General features: G+C 38.0%; 4 protein-coding genes across 5 annotated transcripts; 1 reads left to right on the top strand and 3 right to left on the bottom strand.

Annotated features, from left to right (window-relative positions):
• Positions 1–9: 9 nt before the first annotated feature.
• On the bottom strand, positions 10–2,976 carry LOC145228947 (uncharacterized). The gene is made up of 8 exons (XM_080094169.1): positions 1,908–2,976; positions 1,680–1,793; positions 1,379–1,506; positions 1,119–1,282; positions 825–1,045; positions 539–685; positions 297–366; positions 10–167 (listed from the first exon to the last, which is right to left on the bottom strand). The coding sequence occupies exons 1-8, from the start codon at positions 2,493–2,495 to the stop codon at positions 82–84; spliced, it is 1,518 nt and encodes a 505-aa protein (XP_079950295.1). The 5' UTR covers positions 2,496–2,976; the 3' UTR covers positions 10–81.
• A 3,843-nt stretch (positions 2,977–6,819) lies between these two features.
• LOC145228052 (protein lifeguard 4-like) lies at positions 6,820–9,428 on the bottom strand. Its single transcript, XM_080093027.1, has 5 exons — positions 9,338–9,428; positions 9,058–9,166; positions 8,652–8,804; positions 8,158–8,308; positions 6,820–7,529 (listed from the first exon to the last, which is right to left on the bottom strand). The coding sequence occupies exons 1-5, from the start codon at positions 9,426–9,428 to the stop codon at positions 7,320–7,322; spliced, it is 714 nt and encodes a 237-aa protein (XP_079949153.1). The 3' UTR covers positions 6,820–7,319.
• Positions 9,429–9,464: 36 nt separating this feature from the next.
• On the bottom strand, positions 9,465–15,174 carry LOC145228050 (glycogen debranching enzyme-like). Its single transcript, XM_080093024.1, has one exon. The coding sequence runs from the start codon at positions 15,086–15,088 to the stop codon at positions 10,571–10,573; it is 4,518 nt and encodes a 1,505-aa protein (XP_079949150.1). The 5' UTR covers positions 15,089–15,174; the 3' UTR covers positions 9,465–10,570.
• A 595-nt stretch (positions 15,175–15,769) lies between these two features.
• LOC145228051 (dnaJ homolog subfamily C member 2-like) lies at positions 15,770–22,173 on the top strand. Of its 2 annotated transcripts, none has more exons than XM_080093025.1 (13): positions 15,770–15,852; positions 15,918–16,043; positions 16,215–16,348; positions 16,417–16,516; positions 17,070–17,265; positions 17,431–17,625; positions 17,692–17,844; positions 18,368–18,578; positions 18,859–19,020; positions 19,234–19,412; positions 20,305–20,510; positions 20,917–21,062; positions 21,971–22,173. In XM_080093025.1, exons 2-13 carry the CDS (start codon positions 15,989–15,991, stop codon positions 22,031–22,033), a joined length of 1,800 nt encoding a protein of 599 aa, XP_079949151.1. In that variant the 5' UTR covers positions 15,770–15,852; positions 15,918–15,988; the 3' UTR covers positions 22,034–22,173. The 2 variants fall into 2 exon arrangements, with proteins under 2 accessions (XP_079949151.1, XP_079949152.1); XM_080093026.1 differs by having other exon boundaries at positions 15,804–15,857.
• The last annotated feature ends 66 nt before the right edge of the window (positions 22,174–22,239 follow it).

The raw sequence follows: 22,239 nt of genomic DNA, 5'->3' as shown, positions 1-22,239 counted from the left end.
ATATCTTTTGATTGTTTTTAATTTTTACAACAAACTTTAAATAATAAGTTGCAAAAAAGGCAACAAAGCAAGACACGAAAGTTACGACAAAGAAAGAGATCTTCTTGCAGAATGATTCCGTTGAGATTTGCCGTAGTACCGCGCTGTTCTTTGCATTGTGGAGTGACCTGCAAAGATGGTTTTATGTTAAATTTCTAAAAGTGCTGGTAAAATCCGGGAAAACCTTTTAGGTTTTCTTCAACAAAAATTGTACAGGTTATTTTTGCTACACCAAATTTCTCAACAGAATAACAAACCTGAATCAAGTGTGGAATCTTTGTGAAAAGTTTCGACAAGATATTGACCAATATCCTCTGTTGACATGTTCTGAAATGGCAAACAATTGTGTTTAAACAAACAAACGTGTTTAAAAACATCTGTTCAATTCAATTTAAATATAGTTGACAAGATTTTTTTTTTACTCAAAACGCATTTCTTAATTGAGCAGCAATAACTTTCACTGCAAAAAATTTATCCAAGGAACATTTTGAGTGCGAACCTCGTTTTGAAGGCTTTGAATAAGCAGGGATAATTGGTCTTGCACGTCCTCCAGGCTTTGTGAGTGTGATTTATGCTTCATAGAGGAAATATCGCGTTTTAAACCCGTGACAACCTTCTGCTGGGAGCAAAACTTGGTTTCCAGATTCTGTGCAAAAAACAATGCTGTTAAAAATTATGTTAATATGTCTGACTAACATCGACTAACAATGAAACATGTTAAAGTACAGTCTTGATTTTTATGACTTTTTGCATATTTCACTTTTTTTACTTTTTCCAACATATACCTGGATGAGCTTTAGCGCTCTTTTGTGTTCATTCAAGAGAGAGTTAAATCTTTCATCGTTGCCACAAGAGTGCGCCGTTGGGTAGTTGGAGTTAAGGTCCATTCGTCCAAGCGCATCACGTGATCGCGATATTGTCGCATCAGGGATTTGTGGGGCCATAGGGCGGGTACGTTGAAGTGTCGAGGTCCTCGAGAAACATGTGGACGGAAATAAGAAGTTTTCTGCAAAACAAATGTTAGATTTATTTTTATGAATGAACATCAAACGCAACAAAATAAAAAAATCGGTTCTTACCTTTATTACTGACATCACAATCCGAGCTGTCAGGTGATGTCGAGTCGGAAATGCCGAGCGGAGTTTTCCGGGCCTCTGATTGGTCGAAAACGCTATCACTCTCACTTCGCCAACCAATGTCATCGGATAAGGTGGAGCTCACCGAAATTATGCGATCGTGGGAGCTAAATGGTAAAACATATCATAAAGCATTTTCTCTTACATTATATTTATTGTTTGTGAGGAAATGTTACGCGTTTTGTGTCAACCAAAATACACACCTGTTTTGGGCAAGTTGGCGACGAAGTACGATTATTTCCATTTCCAACTCTGAAACTTTCCGTGTTTTCTTTTCAGCTTCTTTTGTCTTGCCAAGGAGAATTCGAACAAGCTCACTGGCTTGCTTGAGCTGTGTTAAGCACAAATACATACGTCAGTTTGCTTTGAAAAGCCAATCTAAAGCATTTTTAAACACATTGCACATATTTGAGACCGCAGGGACTAAACCTTAATTAAGCACTGTACTAATTTACTGTAAACCGCCGGAACCAATTACTAAAGTAGCGTGATGATTTACTGTACCTGTTTTTCCAGAGAATGGTTTTGTTGTGACAACTTTTGATTAGTTTGTTCCAAGTCCTCAATTCGCGCATTGAACAGATCGACTTCAGTCGAAGAAAAGGAATCATTTTCGACCTAAGACAATACAAAAAACGACATCATACATGCCCTAACAAAAATAGGTGGCAACACTCTAAAAGAAAATTGGCCCACCAAATCATGTGTAAACAAAATCTACGCCATACTTACATTTTGAACAAGCTTGGATGTCGCCTCGAAAAGGCTCTGGTTTGATTTCTTGGCATTTATCGGCAAACTTGCTTCTCTGTACATTCTACGTGTGCGATTTTCAACAGAAACATTCGACATATCTCTGATTGCCTTTCGTGATGGTATACGGCTTGGACTGGAAGTAGCACTTGCATTCATTTTTGTTTTGTTGTAGCGGTACGGAGCGCAAGAATTTCTCTGTTGTCCAATAAACTGCTTCGGTGATTTCAATGATGTCACCACTGATGACGTAGATTCAGTATCTGATGTCAGCAATAGATCTTGTGTTGACACAAACCGACGGAGCGGATTTTTGATCGGCGAAGCAGTTAGATCAGGTTGACTCCAACGGTTTTCGATTATTCCCCCGTGTAGCTTTCGTTCGCCACATTTTCGGCCTGATTTCGACTTGGGCGGCTTTCGGCTAGATACTTGACGACTGGACTTAACTGTAGCTGCACTTGATTCAGAATCCAAGGTAGCATTTGAACTACGCAACACGCGAGAGCTGGACTTCATGGCAGAACGCCTGTACTTGACCTGCTGTTGTTTGCTGCTTGAATCCATTCTAGGACAAAGTCTGTTTTTTGTCGTACACCACCAAATGCTTATCGCACAGAGCTACCAGTTCTGGACCTTGCAAATAGGTCGGGATTAGTAGAGCGCAAATAATTGATACCGTCCACAATTTGGTGACCTTTTTGTGTCAAAGGATAATGCCCGGTAATCCAATAGCTAGCAGTAATTGACAGTAGAAAGAATCTCACAAAGAAAGAACTCCTGAACTTGACAGTTGCGATTGTGATGCTACTGTGACGAAACAGAACAAATGAATGACAATGTAGTGTCAGCTTGTCGCTTATAACCAAGCCACCGATTTCAGAGTTTACCAACTCACACCTTGCAGTCTTGCGCCATTGTATCCGCATTTACCTCGCTTATCTCACCCGCAACAGTGCAAAAGGTATTAGAAGTTTCTACAGTGCACCCTGCAACTAGTATTGTTTGCCAATTGACGCGAGTTGCTACTTTCGCACTTCATGTCCCCGACCGATAAAATAAATCTGTATCAGCGCCGAAACGGTCTGATGATAAGCTTATCAAGTTTTTGGCGGAAGATTTTTGTTTACATTTTTTGGGAAAGTTGTGCGTTACAAAGGTTTTAGAATACACAGTAAACGGAAACTGTGGCGATTAAAGACCAACTGCAGCTGGACCAACGACGTTTTGCTGTTTTATCCCCGTAACAAAGTTCGCACCCAACTGCATCATCACTGTCCTCGCGTTTATACAAATCTTACTAATGTTGCAAAATGGGCTACTAATACACTATCCAGGATATAGGCATACTATATCTATCAATGTAGTAGTCCAACGATGCAATTCTAAGAATTTACTGTAATAAAACTTGGAATCACTGCAATGATCAGGTTTCAGGCAAACGTAATCTATGCCAGTCACCAAATATGATATTTTTCTGGACTACAGATATGACCCTTAAATCAGCAATCCACTGTAAAAAAGTGTGAAAATAACTTGTTTTAGAGTAAATTGCATATTGTATTGTAAATTGCGTTTACATAAATCCTGATCAATACATGTAGGCTAAGCTCGCCGTAGATTGCATACTATGCAGTAGCCCCTGCAAACCCACGAAAATTGCACAAAAATATCAAGTTAATTAAGAAAACTTAACTTGTCATTTCAAAATATATCCGACACGCCAAAAATACTTGTAAACAGAGTAATAGCGCTCGAGGCCAGAATACCACTATTTAAGACATGAATATTTGATAACAACAGACATTTACTATAGCTTATTCGCCAGGTGTCACTTTTATTGTAAACGTAATCTCTTATTTGTTTTTTTGTGCAGCATGTGACAAAAATATCTTGGCAGCATGTTTTGTCCCTATATAAGCTATTCTTTAAAAAGCATGATTTTAAATTGTATTCGTGGCTTCCTAAGCAGAGAAAAAGTTCGTAATACAAAAGCAAACTGTATAGGGCAGGGGTGGGCAAACTACGGCCCGCGGGCCGCATGCGGCCCGGCAAAGGAGTTCATGCGGCCCGCCAAATGTTAGTGAATTTTAAAGAGAATGTTAGTAACGCTGAATAGTATTATAAGCACAGCCGACGAGTTTTAAAAAATACCGGGGTTGCGACTTGCCGATACCTATACCATGTGCAGTATCTGTACCCGTACCATACTTTGGAACTAAACACAGACACTTTTTACGTGCTTTATAGCCGGTTGTGTCTGCCACGTTATTTTGCAAATCGTCACTTGACAAAATTTCTTTGTTCGATAAAGGTAAATAAAAGTAAAAGCGATTCACGTTTTCAAACAGCCTATTTTGCACTGTTGACGCCAAAACTTTGTTCACATTGGATCAAGTTTAGGTCGTTGCAATACTTTGCAAACGGACATTAAACACGGCTTTAGAATCGTTAACACATTAATGTTGGCGCAATAATTTCTTGACAAAAAGACGTGGTGTAGCCTATGTTGCAACAAATGCTTGTTTATTTTGAAACATTTGCAATTGTGGCGTTTCAACCAATATTTGTCCAATAATTTCAGTGACAACAAACGTATTTGCACATAGGTGAAAATATACTCCGTTAATACTTTGGGCAATATCAGGGGTGCACAACTTGCGGCCGTACGGCTACATGCGGCCGCGGAGACGAGTTTGTGAGGCGGTGACCATGTATGTCAAAAAATACACGTGCTGGCGGCGGTGACGTAACTAAATTATTTTGCCAAATAATTTGATTTTGAAACTGCTAAAAACAGATTTCGTAAGACTGGAGAAAAAGATTACCAGCATAGTAACCAATTGCGCCAGGCTTTTTATCCGCTTATTGTGTGCAAACAATGCGAAAGAACAGGCACCGCAATCGTCACAACACAGATTATGACGTCATAAACAGTTAGCTCCGTTTAGCTAAACTTATGCGTCAAGTAAGAAATTTTTGATCTGAGCATTTTAGGCGGCTTTAAATGGTATATATAGGATACAAACCTAATTCTTTACACCAGTTATATAAAAAAAAAGCAAGCAATTGGGGGCCGTTGGTAAAATACTATGCGGCCCCCTGAGATTAAGAACTTTTGAATGCGGCCCTTGCACTGAAAAGTTTGCCCACCCCTGGTATAGGGCCATCGTTTGATAAAATGTTGAAAACTTATTTTTCAGTTTTCAACGATAATATAAAACCACATTTTTTACATTGTGTCTTAACCGGCAGTGGTTTGGTATTGCCCCACACATTTCACATAAAAGGTGACACTTTCATTCCAATTAAGTACCTTTTCGAATTACGGGGACACTTTCAATTTTAGAAGGGTCCAAACTTAAGAAGCTTTCGAGTACGAACTTCGATAAGTTTTTATGTATGTTTGTGGATGAATCGCCTCAGACTATTTGTCCAAATGCTTGTCGGGTTGTCATATACAAGTAGCCATAGACCGTGGTTAATGGTATAGTGAGCGACAAAACGTATGAGAGCGCAGTCCGTGCTTACGCCGGTAAGGATTATCTCACCTTCCGTTTCGTTGCCATCCATCACTATAGTCTACGGCTACGCGACAGCATACCGCAGGCCCTTATGCATTCAGGGACAAAGCCTATAGCTTCATACATAATTCTCTAAAATGCGCGTTCGAACGTCCCATACTAGGCAAGTCACACAAACACATCAAAACTAATTGTCTTTCATTTTGAAGCACCGGTTGAGTTTGGGAAAATTGTAATGTGAAGTTTAGCTGAACTTTTACATTGTAAGATTGGTGTCGAAATGTTTTCAAGTTGACCGCAACAACATCCAAACGATGATCTTACTTAAAATAAAGTTTTCAAAGCAGTTGTGCGTCGAGCAGTTCATCGAAAAATTAAGGGGTTGCTACCAAGCGAGCTCGATTTTTCCAAAAACTGATGTGCCCTTTATTTTTTCCACCAATTGTTCGATTCGTAACTTCCTAACGTCGCGCAGCCATTTTTAACTATAGCTGAGTGTTTTAATCACGCGAAAAAACTTAACGCAGTACTATAATCAGGGTTGCCATACCGTCCTTATTTCTAAGATTTGTCCTTATTTTGAAGGGCTACGTCTTAGAAAAGATCATTGTCCTTATTTCTAAAAAATGTCCTTATTTTTGACTTGAGTCCTTATTTTGTCTTATTTTCAACAATTACAAGTCAAATCCCTGCTACAAGTAAAGGTAAACCTAGACCCGAGCTGTCGTGAGATGCATTAGTATTTTTTACAAACATGGAGTTGCTGGAACAGATTGTTTCTGGCCAAAATATTGCACATGATATGTCATAGCTCAAAAATGCAAAGATTTATTAAAAAACGTTTATTTCTTTACGTTTCAAAATTTAATTTTTCCGTTGTCCTTATTTTTGGTTTCAGGTCGATGGCAACCCTGACCATAACGTTCCAGCGAAATCTGTCTGCTTTTTAGGTGCTTTGACCTAGCGCGAATTGCAAACATATGGCATCAAATCTTGTTCACGATTTAGGAGGGCCGCATGAGGCTAATGTTAAAGACACCAACGAAGAGTTTTTGAAAACGTACCTAATAAGGTTTCAAACTTGAAATAATGCCGATGAACAAAACAATCCATAAAAATATTGCATGTGCTAATTAACTGAAATAAAAATAAATAAAAAATGGTTTGTTTACTATTTATGCTGCAGACAAAACGGCATGATAAACTATAAGCCATTTCCTTTATCCAAAACTTGCTGTTAAAATAATATCACAACAGTTTCTGCCCACCAACGAGCGCTAAGTTTATAAAAAACTTTGCAAGAAATATTTTACACGAAAGTGCGAAAACAAAGACTGACATTGCACAAAAACAAGACAAGAAGCTGCTAAAACTGCAACAAATTTATTCAAAAAACTTCAAAACAAATTTGATCACTTTGACCATAACGTGCTGAAAAGAGACAATATTGGGTGTTATGGCTTGCCTTAGTGTGGGATTAATCAAAATGCTGCAAGTTTGACTGACTAACATTCAAAATGGACAATGTCAAAAACATGAACGTGCATAAAACGATGTTAAACACATTTAACATTGACACGAAGTAGCCATGCCATTACATCAGCTAAACGGTAATAAAGTCATCTGAAAGTTCAGCCTCACCAAAACATATGACATTTAATTATATGACATTTAATTTTAACGATATAAGCATATGGAATGTGACTGTCACTGTATATATAGCCAAAAGCATTATAATAAGCAAGGGAAAACATTTGTTAAAAAAGGACTGGACGTTAGATAAAGCTATCTTACTACACTTTGTATAGTAAGTACTTTACATGTGCACATATTTAATGAAAGCAAAAAGCATGCAATCGTAAACAGGCTACTTTCTTTGGTTAAGTTTGGCCAGAATTCGCAGGGTCTCCAGGAATAAGTTGATGACATCGAGATACAGACTGATAGAGGCCAGCAGGTATTCTTCAGGTGAAAGGCGATGCATGAGAAGGTGTGTGTCGTAGATGATAAAAAGACAGAACACAAGAGCTCCAACGCTAGCACACATCAACTCAAAGGTATCATTTTGGACAAAAGCCTACAATAAAACAGTTGTTAATTGCAGAAAATCTGGGCCTAACTGGTAAACAATAACTCTCGTTAGGGCCTGAAGTCTGGTGATTGCAGATTTAAGCAACTTTATTTGCATATCTACTGAACTATTACAGTATTTCTAGTTGACACCAAACCTACCCTTCACTGACAACCACATGTATTTTATTTGACAAAAAATCTGTTGTATAACAAAAAAAACAAGATTACTTTTGGACCAAAATCATTACGTCATGCAAGTTGAACAGTTGACAACTTGCAGGACAGAACTAGCACAAACATACACCATGTTGTTACATGTGTGAAAACATGTTTGACATAATATAAATAATCCCATACTTCTTAAGTGATAAGGACATGCCTTGATGATGCTGGGTCTGTTTGAGTCCCAAACCCCAAGCATTTACTTTGCACCAATATATATGTCATGAAATATGAAGCAGTTACAGATGTATTAAGTTGCCAAAGACTGTATGGTTTGACTCCAAAAACAGGTTGACTAACAGAAAGCAATTGTGCATCTTTAGAAATATGTATCCATACTTACAGTTTTACTATTTTCTGGCATATGTTAAAAACTCAATAACTGAAAGTTTGTTTGAAAAGATTCTTACCCCCAAAAATCCAGCTCCAATTAGCACCCAAAGGGCGGCAAATAGCCCTGCACCCCATGAACTGTAATCTTTTTTGCTTTGCATGGCATATGAAGTCAAAGATGCAAATACAGCAACAGTGAGAATAAAAGCCTGGATTACAATTTCCACTCTGCAAGAGCAATTGCATTAGAAATATGTGCAAAGATATTGTCACTAACAAGTGCTGTTAAAATGTGCAGATTTTTGTAACCAATCATTCATAGATTTAGGAAGTACTAATGATAAAATTTACCTATTATTCAGGAAATACCAATGTATCATAACTTAAAAGCAGAATTGTTGGTTTAAAATGTCATTTTGTTAATGCACTAATAGTTTTAGATTGATGCTTTGTGATAAACAAACAATTACTTTTAAAACGTGAAGCTTTTATAAATTATAATTACTAGGAGAGTTACCAAAAGGCTTCATTGAAAACCCAACACCAAACAAGCTTTCAATATAGAACTTACTTATAGAAGGTGACCACAGTTCCAACAGTGTATGATTCCACAAGGGTAAATGCGGCCAACAAGTACATGTTCATTGGAAACTCTGTTCTCTTGACGTGAAGGGCAACGATTAATCCAAGTGATACAAATAAACAAATCATCAACATAAACTGGCTGGAGAAATAGAAACAATTCTCTTGTTGTTGTTAATACAGAGAGAGAAATTTGCATTAACTGTGCAAACCTGCTGGTAATGTTGGAATTAAAATATCAACATGCAAAAAAAACAATTTCAAAATGTTACACAGGCTTCTATTTTTTTTAATGAATGTCTTTATGTGCTGTAAGCATAAACAACAGTTAAATGTTTACTGCGAAAGAAACTTTGGGTTTTCATTTTTCAAAATGTTGCCACTGGTACACATACTTGTTTTGGGTAAATTCCTTCAATGGCTTGATGGTCATAAATAGAGCAGACACAATTGTTGTGACAGCAAGTTGTGCAGTCAGTATGGCATAAACCTTGCGAATAAAACCTGCAAAAATACACAAGGGATAAAAACAATTGTGTATAACAAAGATAGTTTCTCTCATAGCCCTACAAAAAACATTTTAGTATTATTTTTCATAAAGTACAATAATCAGACATCAAATTTGAGATGCTTATAATTAAAGCTTACAGCAAAAATTATTGTGACATGTCTTACCCAGACGGACTTGTGTAGTTGCCCCCTTCACATTGTTGCCATATGCAAAATCATCCTCAATTTTCATGGAGAAGTCACTAGACTCAGCCATACTGTTTTATACAATTTTAATGCAATAAAACTAAACCTTGAATACATAACACAAAAACAAAATATATTGTGATAATTGTCGCTGCTATTTGTGAGCATTACACAGCCACATTACACCCACTGTGAACAGGTATTAATGAGTTTGTTGAACATGGCGGCTATCTTTGGGTGTTGCCGTTAGTATGAACAAAATTGAAAACAACAAAACATATTGATTATAAGCATTCTGTTGCCCAGCGGCTATTATGAACAGGCAACGGCAGTTACATTGTAATGAAAAACAAAGACACAGTTACAGTTAAGAAAAGTGCAACAGACTTTTGATCAAAAGCAATATAACGGAGTGTTAGTATAACTTCTTGGCAACTATGGTGTCAAAATTTCATATGCAACCACTAAACGAGATAAATAAGGCGCAACTCATGACACAGTATATACTAATTATGGTTCAAACTGCATTTTTTATGTTTAGTTCATTTTAGTATGCTTTTTTAGTTTTCATATTAAATACCAAATAAACAAAGCATAACAGGTTATAAATGCATAATATATTTCACATTGGTACAATACACATTTCTTTTATGAAAGATCAAATATTTTTCATGTTCACACAAACAGATATGAATACAAATAAATTATTTTGAACATTCCTTTGGATAGTTATTGCCTTTTGCATAGCTTTTTTGAACTTTCTAAGATTCACAAATTGGAGGAAAACTAAAGTTAAACACAAATGACTACATGCAAAGCAATGAATGAAAAAGCAGATACCCACTAAGTTAATATTTCATTGTTGGAAGGTAGTATAATCATTGTCAATTCAAGTTAACTAAAAATTGGATTTTACTAAAGGAAACACAGTGACAAAAAATCAAAAGCTATAACTTAAGTGACATAAATCAACATTTACAGATTGGTTCTAATTATGTAAAAATATATCAAAGGCTACAGTTATGCATATGATACAATACATTTTTCTGTTTAATTCATACTGACACCTATTATTTGGAAAACAATAACAAACAGTTATACAGTACCAGATGTTAGCACAAATGTAATATGATATTTTATAGCTAATACTGAAACGTTTTGTGCAACATTTTTTAACAACGACAAAAAGAGAGTATGTGTTTCTACCACAAATTACAACTGGGACATGTCATGGAACAAATCCAACAATGTGGCATGAGACCATGCCTGAATAGGGCAGGAATCACGACAATAGCTACCATCATGGTTGGTTAGCTCAGGTAATCCGGACCATTCTGAATTCTCCAAATGCAGTTCATGGGTCACCAAATACCTTTTAATGAAGGTGACTGTCTCTTTCAGCTTTTCTGAGCCTTGAAGTCGAGCGAAATGCAGTTTGGCTCGAAGGAAGTAGCCAACTGGCCATAACCATTCAGGTCCCTGGTGGTAGTTGAATCCTTTGGCCACCGACTTATCAGTTGAATCATTTGCATTGTCATAATCAGCACGATACTGCATATCATCCGGATCGAGGGTTTTCACACCCAGCGGACCTAATAGCTTATCCTGGACAATTTGCAAAGCACCCCAAGCATGTTCTGTGTCAAACAGCTCTGGTGCATAAACCATTGCCAGAGGAAAGTTGGGTCTTAGCTGGTAGTCGCACCATGGTTGTGAAGCTCCAACTGTATCCTTGTAGATGTAGCGTTTGTGAACTAAATGAGACTTGTCACAGTCTCCCACATAGAAATGCTTCTCAAAGTTATCTGCAATCTTGGAATTCCAATTAGACCATGTAAGTTTCATAATGGACGAATTTTGATCTTTCACAAACACACCATCATATGGATATTTGCCACAGTTGTTGGCACGGTGTAACCAAGCAACAGTCGATTTGCAAAGGGCAATCAGTTCAACAGCAGAACCATCTCGAGGGGTAGCAGGTACTCCTTTGTTGCCAGCTTTTTCACTGCCACCCATCTTGTCACACCAAGTGCCGCAGTTGTATTGACTTCCTCCATACACAAATCCAGTTTCTAGATCAATTCCTGCTGTGACGTCGAACCCCTTATCTGACATGTCACTGTCAATGCCAGGGCCGGCACCTCTTTCACGAAAAGATATGCCCTCAATGTGACGCTGTAGTGCTTCCTGCATAACATCGTAAAGCGGCTGCGTTTTAGTGCCAACAGGTACTGGTGGAGAATCATCAGTGGGAAAAATCCTTGCAACAGACATGTTAAGCAGGTTGTAACTGTACATCTCACAATACTCTTGAATGCACTGCAGCCAAAACCACACAGCATCTCGACAGTTGTACCGACAAATCTTTCCTTCTCCCAGGAGATTAGGGATCAAGCCATGGCGTAGACAGCCAGCAAAAGCAAGAATCATGTTTCGGGCATCAAGGTTTTGTCCAGTGACAAGCAGAAGCCCATGCAGCGCAATAAATGTATCACGACCCCAGCTTCTCATCACACCTGCACTGAAGTGAGGCAGACCAGCAGCCATGGACAACGTGAGCTGCTTGTTGTTATCTTCCTCATCTAAAAGCAAATCCCTAATGTCTGGGTGAAGAACAGGAAGGCTTGCGCCCTTGATACAAGCACACATCGAGACCGCACCCATCGCAAGCATTTTTACAAACATGTTTGATTCTTTGACAAATGGACACATTTGGTTCCAACAGGCCTTCAACAATTTTGAATAGGTTGCTGAGATGATTGGCTCCAAGTATTTGGGCACCAGGTATCTGGGAATGTGACCCAAGACCTCAAAGCATTTTCCATACCACTCACCAAGCTTTTTGGTCTCCTTGTGTTTCAAAAGCCTTGATGAGGTGTAATCAAGCAACCAGTTGCCGTCCCTGAGATTTCCACATAATGGATGCCCAAGATCATTGCTGGAACGAATTTTACTCATGGGCACAGCAATACCGGCAATTCCACAGTAAATGAGTTTTTGCCAGCCTGGTATGTCATATGCTGAAATACCTAAGCCATCTGATTCCTCCTCGGAACTACACTGGTACAATGCTCTATGTAAAGCTCTCAAATCCAGTTTGGAGACAATCTGGTCAAACTCAGAATTTTCAGTCTGCAGATCTGTGATTATCTGCCGAACTGTGGACGTTGATTCATCTGCCTGTTCGAGCAATTTCACTCGCAAGACTATAACACTACCTGGTGGAAAATGGGTAAAGTTGACATTATGAGCTTTACAACCATTAGCAGGCAGGATTTCACAGCTTGCACTCATTTTAATTGGTATATCTGTCTCAATGTCGTAAGTGTAGTCTTCAATGCCATTGATATATTCAACATCCTGAGTGAAGGTTTGCATCAAACTGGATGTACATTGGCTTGGTTTTGATGGTTTTGCTTCCAATGGAATGCCCATAATGTGACCTTCAATTTTCAAAGGTGGTACCTCCTTGTCTTCCAAGTCATGAAAAGATGTGTAAGCAATCATTATGTAGCTGTAATGAGTGAGTGGGTTATGTCTAGTCACTGCTACGACATCTGGTGTACGCTGATCAATATACACCTGTGTGAAGCCATTCAGTGCCATGGTTTGATGAAGAATATTGAGAAGATGCTTTGCAGTCACCATTCCAGTTTTACGATGTGTGTATTCCACACTTGCTCCTTGCAAGTTAGGATTCCATTTTTTGTAAAGTCGCTTTTCTTTCACAACGTGAATGTGGTGTGGAATGAGTTCATCATGTCCTCTGTTGCTGCCAATCGCGCAGCATGCCATGCAAACAAGTGCACTTGATGGAAGGGCATCATGAACGCTGTGCTTCTTGATCATGCTTTCATTATCATGAGTCACATCGTAGAGCAATGCATGGGCCCTTGATGGCTTTAAAACTTGTGTACCAGGTTGTGTAAAGGAGGCTATTGGTTCACCACCATACAAATAAACCATTCTCCCTAATTCATGAGAATCCCATGCAGCAAGTGCTTCCCTAATCAATGATGTAATACCAAGTCGATTAACGAAGATGTTGTCAACATGTTCACTTCCGGTAAACAGCTCAGCAAACACATATAAGTCTGGGCGAATTTTCCTTGCAGCATCCAGCATGTACTCTGCCACATGGATTGGTGTATTATGGCAGTTGTCAATACGGATGCCATGGAAAATTTCGGCCATCAACTCTGTGTATTTTCTCATTCTGTCCCAAAGGGCTGGGGAGTCTTCAGGTTTTTCACCATAGCGCAGCTTGACACTGTCACCCCAGCAAATCAATTCACGTCGGAGATAAACTTTTGATGGGTACTCGGCAAAGTTTTTCAAAGCATCTGCACCCATCACCCAGCCGTTGTGTGCCATTATCATTTTTCCGTTGTCATCGTTTTCAACTACATTTTTCTCATCTTCTTCAATGCAAGTGTAAGAAAAAGGATGGCAAAAGTATTGTGTAACCAAGGGATTTTCTTCATCAATTTTCTTTAGTTTTGGCCCATCCTCAGCAAGCCTTTCGTACTTCACACCGGAAATGATATTGTTCACAGCTGCAGTGATGTCTGACATTACAGTCAGTTTAACGCTGTTATTCAACCACTTTAGAGTGCGTTTAAAAAAGGTGAGAGCTTTCTCAACATCATTTTTGGTTCCAAGGTAAAATTGTATAAGAGCAGTTTCAGGGTCCACTGTGCAACCAAACCTCTGGAACTTTTTATCCTGGACAAGCTCAATTTTTTGCTCAGGATCGAATGTCAGTGTGGCTGCCTTTCCTTGGTTGATAGATTCAGCTAGCAATTTCATTTCCCTTTCTACATCAAGTTGGAAAAATTCCCAAAGATTTAGTGATGGAAAAACTTTATCTTCAAGTATCTTTCGTAGGCTATTTAGTTCATCATCACAAGTTATATTCCTCTCTGGAAATTCTTCATCATATTTTCCATTTTCAATGTCGCAAGCTAGATAAACAAGGGCCCCGTCAATCAAATAAGCAGGTTTCAAATATGGGGAGTTGACCAAGTTGTAACTGCTCTCTGGGTTTTCTTGCAACCATGCACTGTTTGTTGCAGTATGGTTCCAAACAACATCGGTGACGCATAACATGGACCAATCAAGTCGCAATTTTTCAACAAACGCTTTTACATCATTGAATGTAACGTCCCCATCCACATCAGAGAAATTTATGTTTAACTTCAACTGATCTGCAATTGAATATGAAGAGTTGGAGTTGCCTAGTAACTGGATAGGTGTAAAATGGATAACATTGTAGCCAGATTCCTTTGCCACCATTAAACGACCAGGCCACGTTGAGAACTTTCCTAGCAATTTCGACATCACAGTCTGCATGCAAATTGCATCTAAATGTAACACACGTTCATCAGTGCCAACATTAAATGTAGGATCCACCATAAAAAATCCACTTCCACACTTTGTGCCATCACAATTGAAGTAATATTGAAATGAGCCTGCAGTTGTTAACAGAACAGGAGCAAAACTCTCTGACTTTGTGTTTTTCCATTTAACTGGGCGATACCTGGTGGAATCGAAGGTTTCACCATTGCGAGGAACATTGCTAAATACAGTTACCTCATGAGCAGCCAGTGTGGGACCAAGAACAAACCGTAGGGTCCAACCCTTTTGTAAACGATAAAGTGTGCTGTCATTGTGCTCCCCATAAACAAGATTCAGGATTCGAATCTGGGCAGATCCTTGAGTCAACATTCTCAACAAAATAAAGAAATTAAAGCTTGAAATATACAACCAGTAACTGCACAGATACTGGTAGGCCTAAAAAACAATAACATCAAAATTAAACCAGTGCAAAATATAGTCTACCAACTGCAATCGATTTAGAACGTTTTGCTGTGTTTTTTGTGCATGAGGTGATTTTACAAAGGAAATACTAATTGCGCAATTTCATTTTTTACTTCATAGCTACACAAAAAACTAATGTTTATTTAAAAAATGCCAACAATAAAACTGCTACTGCTACAGGTCCTCGACTCGAATGCTATCTTCAAAAAAAGGATAAGGGAACTAAAATCACGACAAAACATCACAGCTAAATCAGCAGCTGCTGTCACGTGATTTCCAGCTCATTTGTCATTGAACCATAACATTCGCGTCATAACACGAGAAAACTCGAAAACGACTACGCTATTATATTTTCCACAATTTGCGACATGAACTGCAAAATGCACCTAATTAAAATAGGTATGGGGTAAAACATTAAAACGTATCAACAACTTTGGTGAAACGCAAACATAATCCACGTTTTCATAACAAATTAATAATATTATGAATAAACTTAAAAAAAATCGATATTTCATTACAATTTTACCTGTTTGATTCATAAATAAAGTTGTTGAAAAAAAGAAAAAAGCGAAAGTTGTGCGGCTTTGGACAACTCATAACGCTTCATTGCTTCTACGTCATACAACAACGAGGGGTATATTGAGAAATCTGAAAAATTCCCCGGCAAAGAGGTAAGGTAACTTTTATATATTTTTTATTTTAACCCTGGTTTTAATGACTTTAATCATATTTGTAGCAAAGTACAAATGGGTTGACACCGTATTCTGTTGTATCAATTTTCCACTGAAACCAGAATTAAAGAAAAAAATGTCGAGGTCCCGAAACAGGGGATTGACTGTTGCAGTTGCGTATACGTTTCCAGGTACACTATAAAGTTATTTAGCGTTTGATGTGTACATTTAATAATGCCATTCATTTATTTTTTATATTAGGTAACACTATCTGTTTTCCTTGGTAGAGATTTTTGTTTGCGATCTGTTGTCGAAATATCATTAGGTATCCTAAATATCATTAGGATTTTCTTTATGTTTAGGCCCAGTTGGTCAACTTATATCAGATATCCAATCCCACAAACTGAAAAGAATTAAAAACGTTGTGGAAAAACAGAGACAGCTGGGTGAAGTGCCTAATTCAGAAGTAGTTTTGGAAGAATATGCAGAGTTAAAAGTAAGGAATGCCTCGCTTTCAAATGTCGCATTTTGTCCATATTTAATAATGACTTTGTGTCCATGCAGTCTTTAGATCCAGACCACTGGAAGGATCAGGATCATTATGCCGTTTTGGGTTTACCTAAGCTTCGACACAGAGCCACTCTGGAGCAGATAAGAAATGCTTGTAAGTTTTATGATTTAACTGATAAAATAAATATAAAAGCCAAACATGTTTTGTCAAAAAGGTTGCATGTTTAGTTTTTATTCAACCACTGTAATGCTACAGAAATAATTTTTTGTCAAAGGCTTGTTAAAAGACTGATAAGTTTCCTTTTGAGAAAACAAAATCTTCGGTCCATCAAAAATAAACAGAAATGCTTTGTTCAATTGGTACCCCTTTGAATCGCTTAGTGTTCCTTTAAATCGCTAAGTGCCTCTTAACAACACTTGGTGCACCCTTATAACTGGTATGGACTGGTTTGACTAAAGTTTGTATTTATCTAAATCAGTGTTTTTTTTGAGGTGTTTTGGAGGAACGAAACGCTCCCCCAAATTTCTCCAGCGGTTTCCCAAATAAGCAAATATGGCTATTTTTTGGTATTTAAATGAAACACTTGCGGTCTCTTAAAACTACTTAGCGGTCACCCAAACCAAACCTTAAAAAAAACCCTGATCTAAATGATACATTTATGGGTTGATTTAGAACTTCAAACCAATCGTAAAATGACTTTTAACAGACAGAAAAGCAGTGCTAAAGCATCATCCAGACAAGCGCAGACGTTCAGGGGAACAGTTAATCAATGACAATGATGATTATTTTACTTGCATCACAAGAGCATATGAAACCCTCGGATCTTTGGAAACTAAGAGAGCCTATGATAGCATTGACCCACAATTTGATGATGACATACCTTCTGCAAACAAAAACTCACGGTAGTATACATATATGTGTCATCCGCTTAGCACAAATTTTCTTTCCGGTTCAGTCAATTTGATCAGCTTGAATTAGTTTAGCAATTAAAATATTGATATTTTTGGAACAGAAAATAAAATTGCATGTCATGCCACTAGTTTTTTTTATTTGGTCTTACTTTGCAGAGAAAACTTTTTTGAAGTGTTTGGGCCTGTATTTGACCTCAACTTGCGCTGGTCAGTGGAGCAGAATGTCCCTTTTCTTGGGGACGAGTGGTCATCCATAGAAGAGGTGGACAAATTTTATGAGTTCTGGTACAACTTTAACTCTTGGAGAGAGTATTCATACTTGGATGAAGAAAACAAAGAAAAGGCTGAAGAGTTGGTTTTGTGGCAAAAATATCATGAAATGTTTGCACTTTCTTGGTTAATTGTTGGTCTTTGTAGTGCATATGAACGACGGTGGATGGAAAAACAAAATCGGGCAGCTAGAGCCACTAGAAAAAAGGAAGAAAATCAAAGAATCAGGCAACTAGTGGACAATGCATATGCTTGTGATCCAAGAATCAAGAAATACAAAGATGATGAAAAGAGGAGACGGTCAGTATGCCTAAAAATTTCACTCTTATAACAAAGGACTATGCAAAGGATTGTTGATTTATAACAAGATTGTTAAACACTTGATGTATAATTTGGTAATTGGCTTGACAGGGCCAAAACTACAAATGTTCTGTTTGGTTGTGCACACTCATCTCACCTTAATGCTCAGTGTTCAGAGTACGCTTGGTGCATTGTGACGTCACAAACATTCCCCATTCCACACTAGTTTTGTAGTTTTCCATGGTCTCTTACATCACCATCGGTGTACTAAGCTGTACAGGCCCCAGAAGTACGCAAACAGTCAACTTTGTTATTAGATGCCCTTTTGAACACTAGTTTCGTATGATAGCAGGACATGAATATGCAAATTTAATGCTCGGGCCAGTTTGTGCAACTGCTCGGCCAAGCACCTAGCATCTAAAACAGCGATGCTCTGTACTGCGTACTTGGATTCTGGCTCGGCTCAGCACATCCCTAATTATTTTGACTATTGAATTAAACACAAGGTCCTGTTTTTATGCAGTGAGGAAGAAAAGGTGGCCAAGGCTGAGGCGATCCGGAAAGCCTCGGAAGAAAAACTTGCAGAAGAGAGACGTCTTGAACAAGAGAAGGAGGATTTAAGAAAACAAGAGGAAGAGGAAAGCAAACGAAAACAAATGGAAGCAAAGAAAGAAAAGGACAAGGAGAAAAAGATGCTTAAAAAGGAAAGACAGCGACTTAAAGCATTTTGCAAGGTGGGGAAAAGGGTATATATAAAACATGATTAAAACCAACTTAAAATACATCTTTGAAAGCACTTTGTTCTTGTTTTTGTGTGATTCTTGATGCATTGATTTTTAACTAATTACACTCCAGAACAATGAACTTGAAAATAAGCTTACAAGAAACACAATTGCACAGTCTCAAAACCAGACTTAATTATGTTGCCTTTCCTCGTTATTCCCTTAATATCTGGCTAACAAATATATATAAGAACAATTGTTGTTTCATTGTCAACTTTTTTCTGTTTAATAGAAACACAACCATTTTCGGGAGTCTGATTCCGAGCAACTGGAAGCTATGGACAAAATTAACCATTTATGTGTCGACCTTAGTTTGCTTGATATACAAAAGCTTAATGAAAACATTGACAAGTCAGATAATGTCAACTCAGCCAAGGATTTGGTTGAAGAACAGGTAAATTGAAAATGCTCAGTTTGTTAAACTAACCAGGTTTCAAAAGTTTGGTTTACTCGGTCAAAATATTACTTTTATCAAACTGTGCTTCACTGTTTTACACACTGTAACATTTTAACATAGCTATTTCTGGCTTGGTGATGGTTTTTGTGCTAATTTGTGGCTATGTATTTTTTGACTGAGCGAAACAATTTTTTTGTTTCATGGCTGTAGTTAAATAAGCTGCAAGCTAGAGTGGATGAGGAGAGAAGAAAACATCTGGAATCCACTTCAGGCAAGGTCAAAAATGGAACATCGTCGGGTGATGGAAAAGGTGGAGCAAAATGGTCATATGAGGATCTTCAGATTTTAATCAAGGCTGTCAACCTATTTCCTGCTGGAACGAACAAAAGGTAACCGACCCTTTTTTTGGAAAGCAGTAATGGACCGGGGTTCCTGTGGGTACGGGAAACCTGGAAAAGTTATGGAATTTAAATTTGTATTTGTAAGGCCTGGAAAAGTTTTGAAAAAGCCAACTTTTGCAAAAGTCCTTGAAAAAGTATGGAATTTGGCACCTGTTTTACCCTGAAAATGCCAAATAGAGATATGAATTTCAAATTATGTAACGTTTGTATATTTGTTGCAAGTATGGTAAATTGGCTGCATATACCAAAGCCTCTTTACTATTTTTACTGGGGGAATTGCTCGATTTTTTCGAATAAAGTCATGGAAATTTGTTTTGCTTTTCTTGAAAATTTTTGGAAAAGTCAAGGAATTTATAAATGAAAATTGTGCGGGAACCCTGTGGACTTTGAGGGAACTTTAAACCAAGCTTTTTCGAGTGGTCACAGTTTTAGTTAGTTCAGTGGTTCCCAACCTTTTTCAATGAATTCCTCTCTTAACCTTTGAAAACATTTTCATTCCTCCCTAATATACTACACAGTAGATGCTAAAGCTAAACCATACAAAGGTCATTTAAAATTGGGCATTTTATTAACTTCACAGGCTATACACCCAGAGCTTAAGTGTCTATTTACAAACCACAGGTAAAAAATAAAGTAAATTCCTCCCCTTAAGTTTTAAAATTTCTCCCAATGGAGGAATTTCTCCCTGGTTGTGAACTACTAAGCTAGTTGATTGATATTTGGAATGTGAATAAATTTGAACCGTTATAAAAATAAGTTAAGATATACCTACATCCATAACTGTATCAGCCTGGCATACTATGATTTTGAAAACAAAAACTAAAAACGTTTTAGCCACATTGGTTGTTATGTAATCATTTACAATTCCACGTGATCACAGGTGGGACACAGTGGCCAATTACGTGAATACGCATTCAAGCGTGAAGACCCGCACTGGCAAGGAATGCCTGGGAAGGGCCAAAAACCTTAAAGAATCGGAACTGAAAGCAGAGGCGAACCAGAAAGCCTTCGCCAAGTTTCAGGAAAAGCACTTGGCCGAAACGAAAAAGGCCGTTCCGACTGATGACGTCATCACACAGCGATTCGGTGGGTGTGCAATTTTTTTTCATTGCAGTTCGATTTAAAAATTATTTTAGGCAGCAAGTTAAGCCTTTAAATATTGAGGCTAAGGTTGTCTTTTTTTCGTTTGTTTACCCCTTGAAAGATTTCTATGGCAAAATCTGCCCCCAAATTTCTTGAATGCACATCCCGAATTTATTGTCTTTTTTCTTATATTTGTTAAAGCATTTTCCTTATCTTATAGGTTGAGAACATCTGAACTAGGGATTTCCTTAACAAATAGCTTGACAACTAAAACAGCATTTTCCAGTTTTTGGGGCTTAGCCAGTAGAAGCTATCAAGCTTAATTACACCTTTTGAAAGCAGAACTATTTGTGACCTGCCCAAAGTTTTTGTTTACCTTTGAACACGGCAATGTTTTGTTGCTAAACAGACGGACCCCGAGCGTGGTCCAGCGATGAACAGAAGCGTCTCGAACAAGCGTTGAAAACTTTTCCGAACAGTACACCACAAAGATGGGATAAAATAGCTGAATCGGTTACAGGCCGGACTAAAAAAGAGTGTATGCTGCGATATAAGGTAGGTTCTTTACAGTTTTGATAACAGGGTTTCACACTGTGTACTTTCTTGAGATATTTGACATGCTTAAACAGTCGTAGATTTTAAGAATGTGGTTCTCCATAGGTAGGCAAGTGTTTCTCGATCATTGATTAGCAAGAAAATGTTAAAACCTAAGTTTCATTCAATTTGGCCGATCAAATTCGTGTTAAAGCTCACATGTTTGTAAAAATCAGACAATTTATGTATTTTCCGTATACCCGCTGTGTTATTTTGGACACAATATGACGTTCATGAGGCTCTATTACAGGGGTGGGCAACCTGCGGGCCGCATGCGGCCCTTCAATAAAAGTTCTGCGGCCCGCACAGACGCTTGGATTTCAAAAGTACTTGCAAACGAGTCCAATTATTACATATTTTTCAGCTGATTAATGCGCCTGATGCTAGTTTTCTGCAATCTGGCAAAATGTGGCTAGAATCAAATACGAATTATACTGGTAGTTAAGCATATTTGGTAAGAATCACTTTGTGTGATGCACATGTGCGGCCCTCGATCCCATTTTGACATTTATAATTGGCCCTACAGTAACAAAGGTTGCCCACCCCTGCTCTATTACGTAGCAATGGGTTGGACAACTTGTGTTTTACATAGACTTTCAATAGGAATAGCCAATATAAGGAAAACATTTTGCCGAATCGCCCAAAGTGTGGCAGTATTTTAAAAGATTAAGTCACAAAACACATGCACCTTACTGTTCATGATTCTCACTGGCAATTAGCAATATTTCTCTTAAATAACCCATTTTTCTTTTAAATCGCCCATCTATTGTTTTCAGTCGCCTACAAGGGGTTGCTAGCGATGACAACCAACGGCTTCTACTAGTTTAAAAACTTCGCAGTAAAAAATACCACTTTTCGTTTCGTTGCAGGAACTCGTAGAAATGGTGAAAGCTAAAAAAGCGATGAGTCAGCAAGGCGGCAAGAAAACGTGATGATTGGTGGAAAGCGCTAGGAAATTAACCAATCACGACACGCCCCTGGCCAGCTTACACGCAGTGCCTATATCTACGTTGGGTGGCATTATCCGTTTTACTTTATTCTCTTTGAATTAATAAACACGCATCTTTTAAAACTCGTTTGTGTAGCATCTGCTGGGCACAGCTTAATGGTATCGGGCTTGCTAAGTGTTGCTCCAGAA

The sequence above is a fragment of the Phallusia mammillata genome, chromosome 5 (genome assembly GCF_965637545.1).
Source record: "Phallusia mammillata chromosome 5, kaPhaMamm4.hap1.1, whole genome shotgun sequence".
NCBI classification, from domain to species: Eukaryota; Metazoa; Chordata; class Ascidiacea; order Phlebobranchia; family Ascidiidae; genus Phallusia; species Phallusia mammillata.
Note: the sequence above shows the minus strand (reverse complement) of the source record. Positions and strands in the feature narration are given on the sequence as shown.

What these genes read in the sequence shown, in the direction of transcription:
- LOC145228050 (XM_080093024.1), bottom strand. Translation starts at nt 15,088, where the DNA reads ATGTTGACTCAAGGATCTGCCCAGATTCGAATCCTGAATCTTGTTTAT.
- LOC145228052 (XM_080093027.1), bottom strand. Translation starts at nt 9,428, where the DNA reads ATGGCTGAGTCTAGTGACTTCTCCATGAAAATTGAGGATGATTTTGCA. An exon ending in AAGGAATTTACCCAAAACAA is followed by an intron (nt 8,805 to 9,057) that starts GTATGTGTACCA and finishes CTATTTCTCCAG; the next exon opens with CCAGTTTATGTTGATGATTT. An exon ending in ACTGTGGTCACCTTCTATAA is followed by an intron (nt 8,309 to 8,651) that starts GTAAGTTCTATA and finishes TTGCTCTTGCAG; the next exon opens with AGTGGAAATTGTAATCCAGG.
- LOC145228947 (XM_080094169.1), bottom strand. Translation starts at nt 2,495, where the DNA reads ATGGATTCAAGCAGCAAACAACAGCAGGTCAAGTACAGGCGTTCTGCC. An exon ending in TTGTGATGTCAGTAATAAAG is followed by an intron (nt 1,046 to 1,118) that starts GTAAGAACCGAT and finishes TTTGTTTTGCAG; the next exon opens with AAAACTTCTTATTTCCGTCC. An exon ending in GAGCGCTAAAGCTCATCCAG is followed by an intron (nt 686 to 824) that starts GTATATGTTGGA and finishes TTTTTTGCACAG; the next exon opens with AATCTGGAAACCAAGTTTTG.
- LOC145228051 (XM_080093025.1), top strand. Translation starts at nt 15,989, where the DNA reads ATGTCGAGGTCCCGAAACAGGGGATTGACTGTTGCAGTTGCGTATACG. An exon ending in CCTGCTGGAACGAACAAAAG is followed by an intron (nt 19,413 to 20,304) that starts GTAACCGACCCT and finishes ACGTGATCACAG; the next exon opens with GTGGGACACAGTGGCCAATT. An exon ending in CGTCATCACACAGCGATTCG is followed by an intron (nt 20,511 to 20,916) that starts GTGGGTGTGCAA and finishes GTTGCTAAACAG; the next exon opens with ACGGACCCCGAGCGTGGTCC.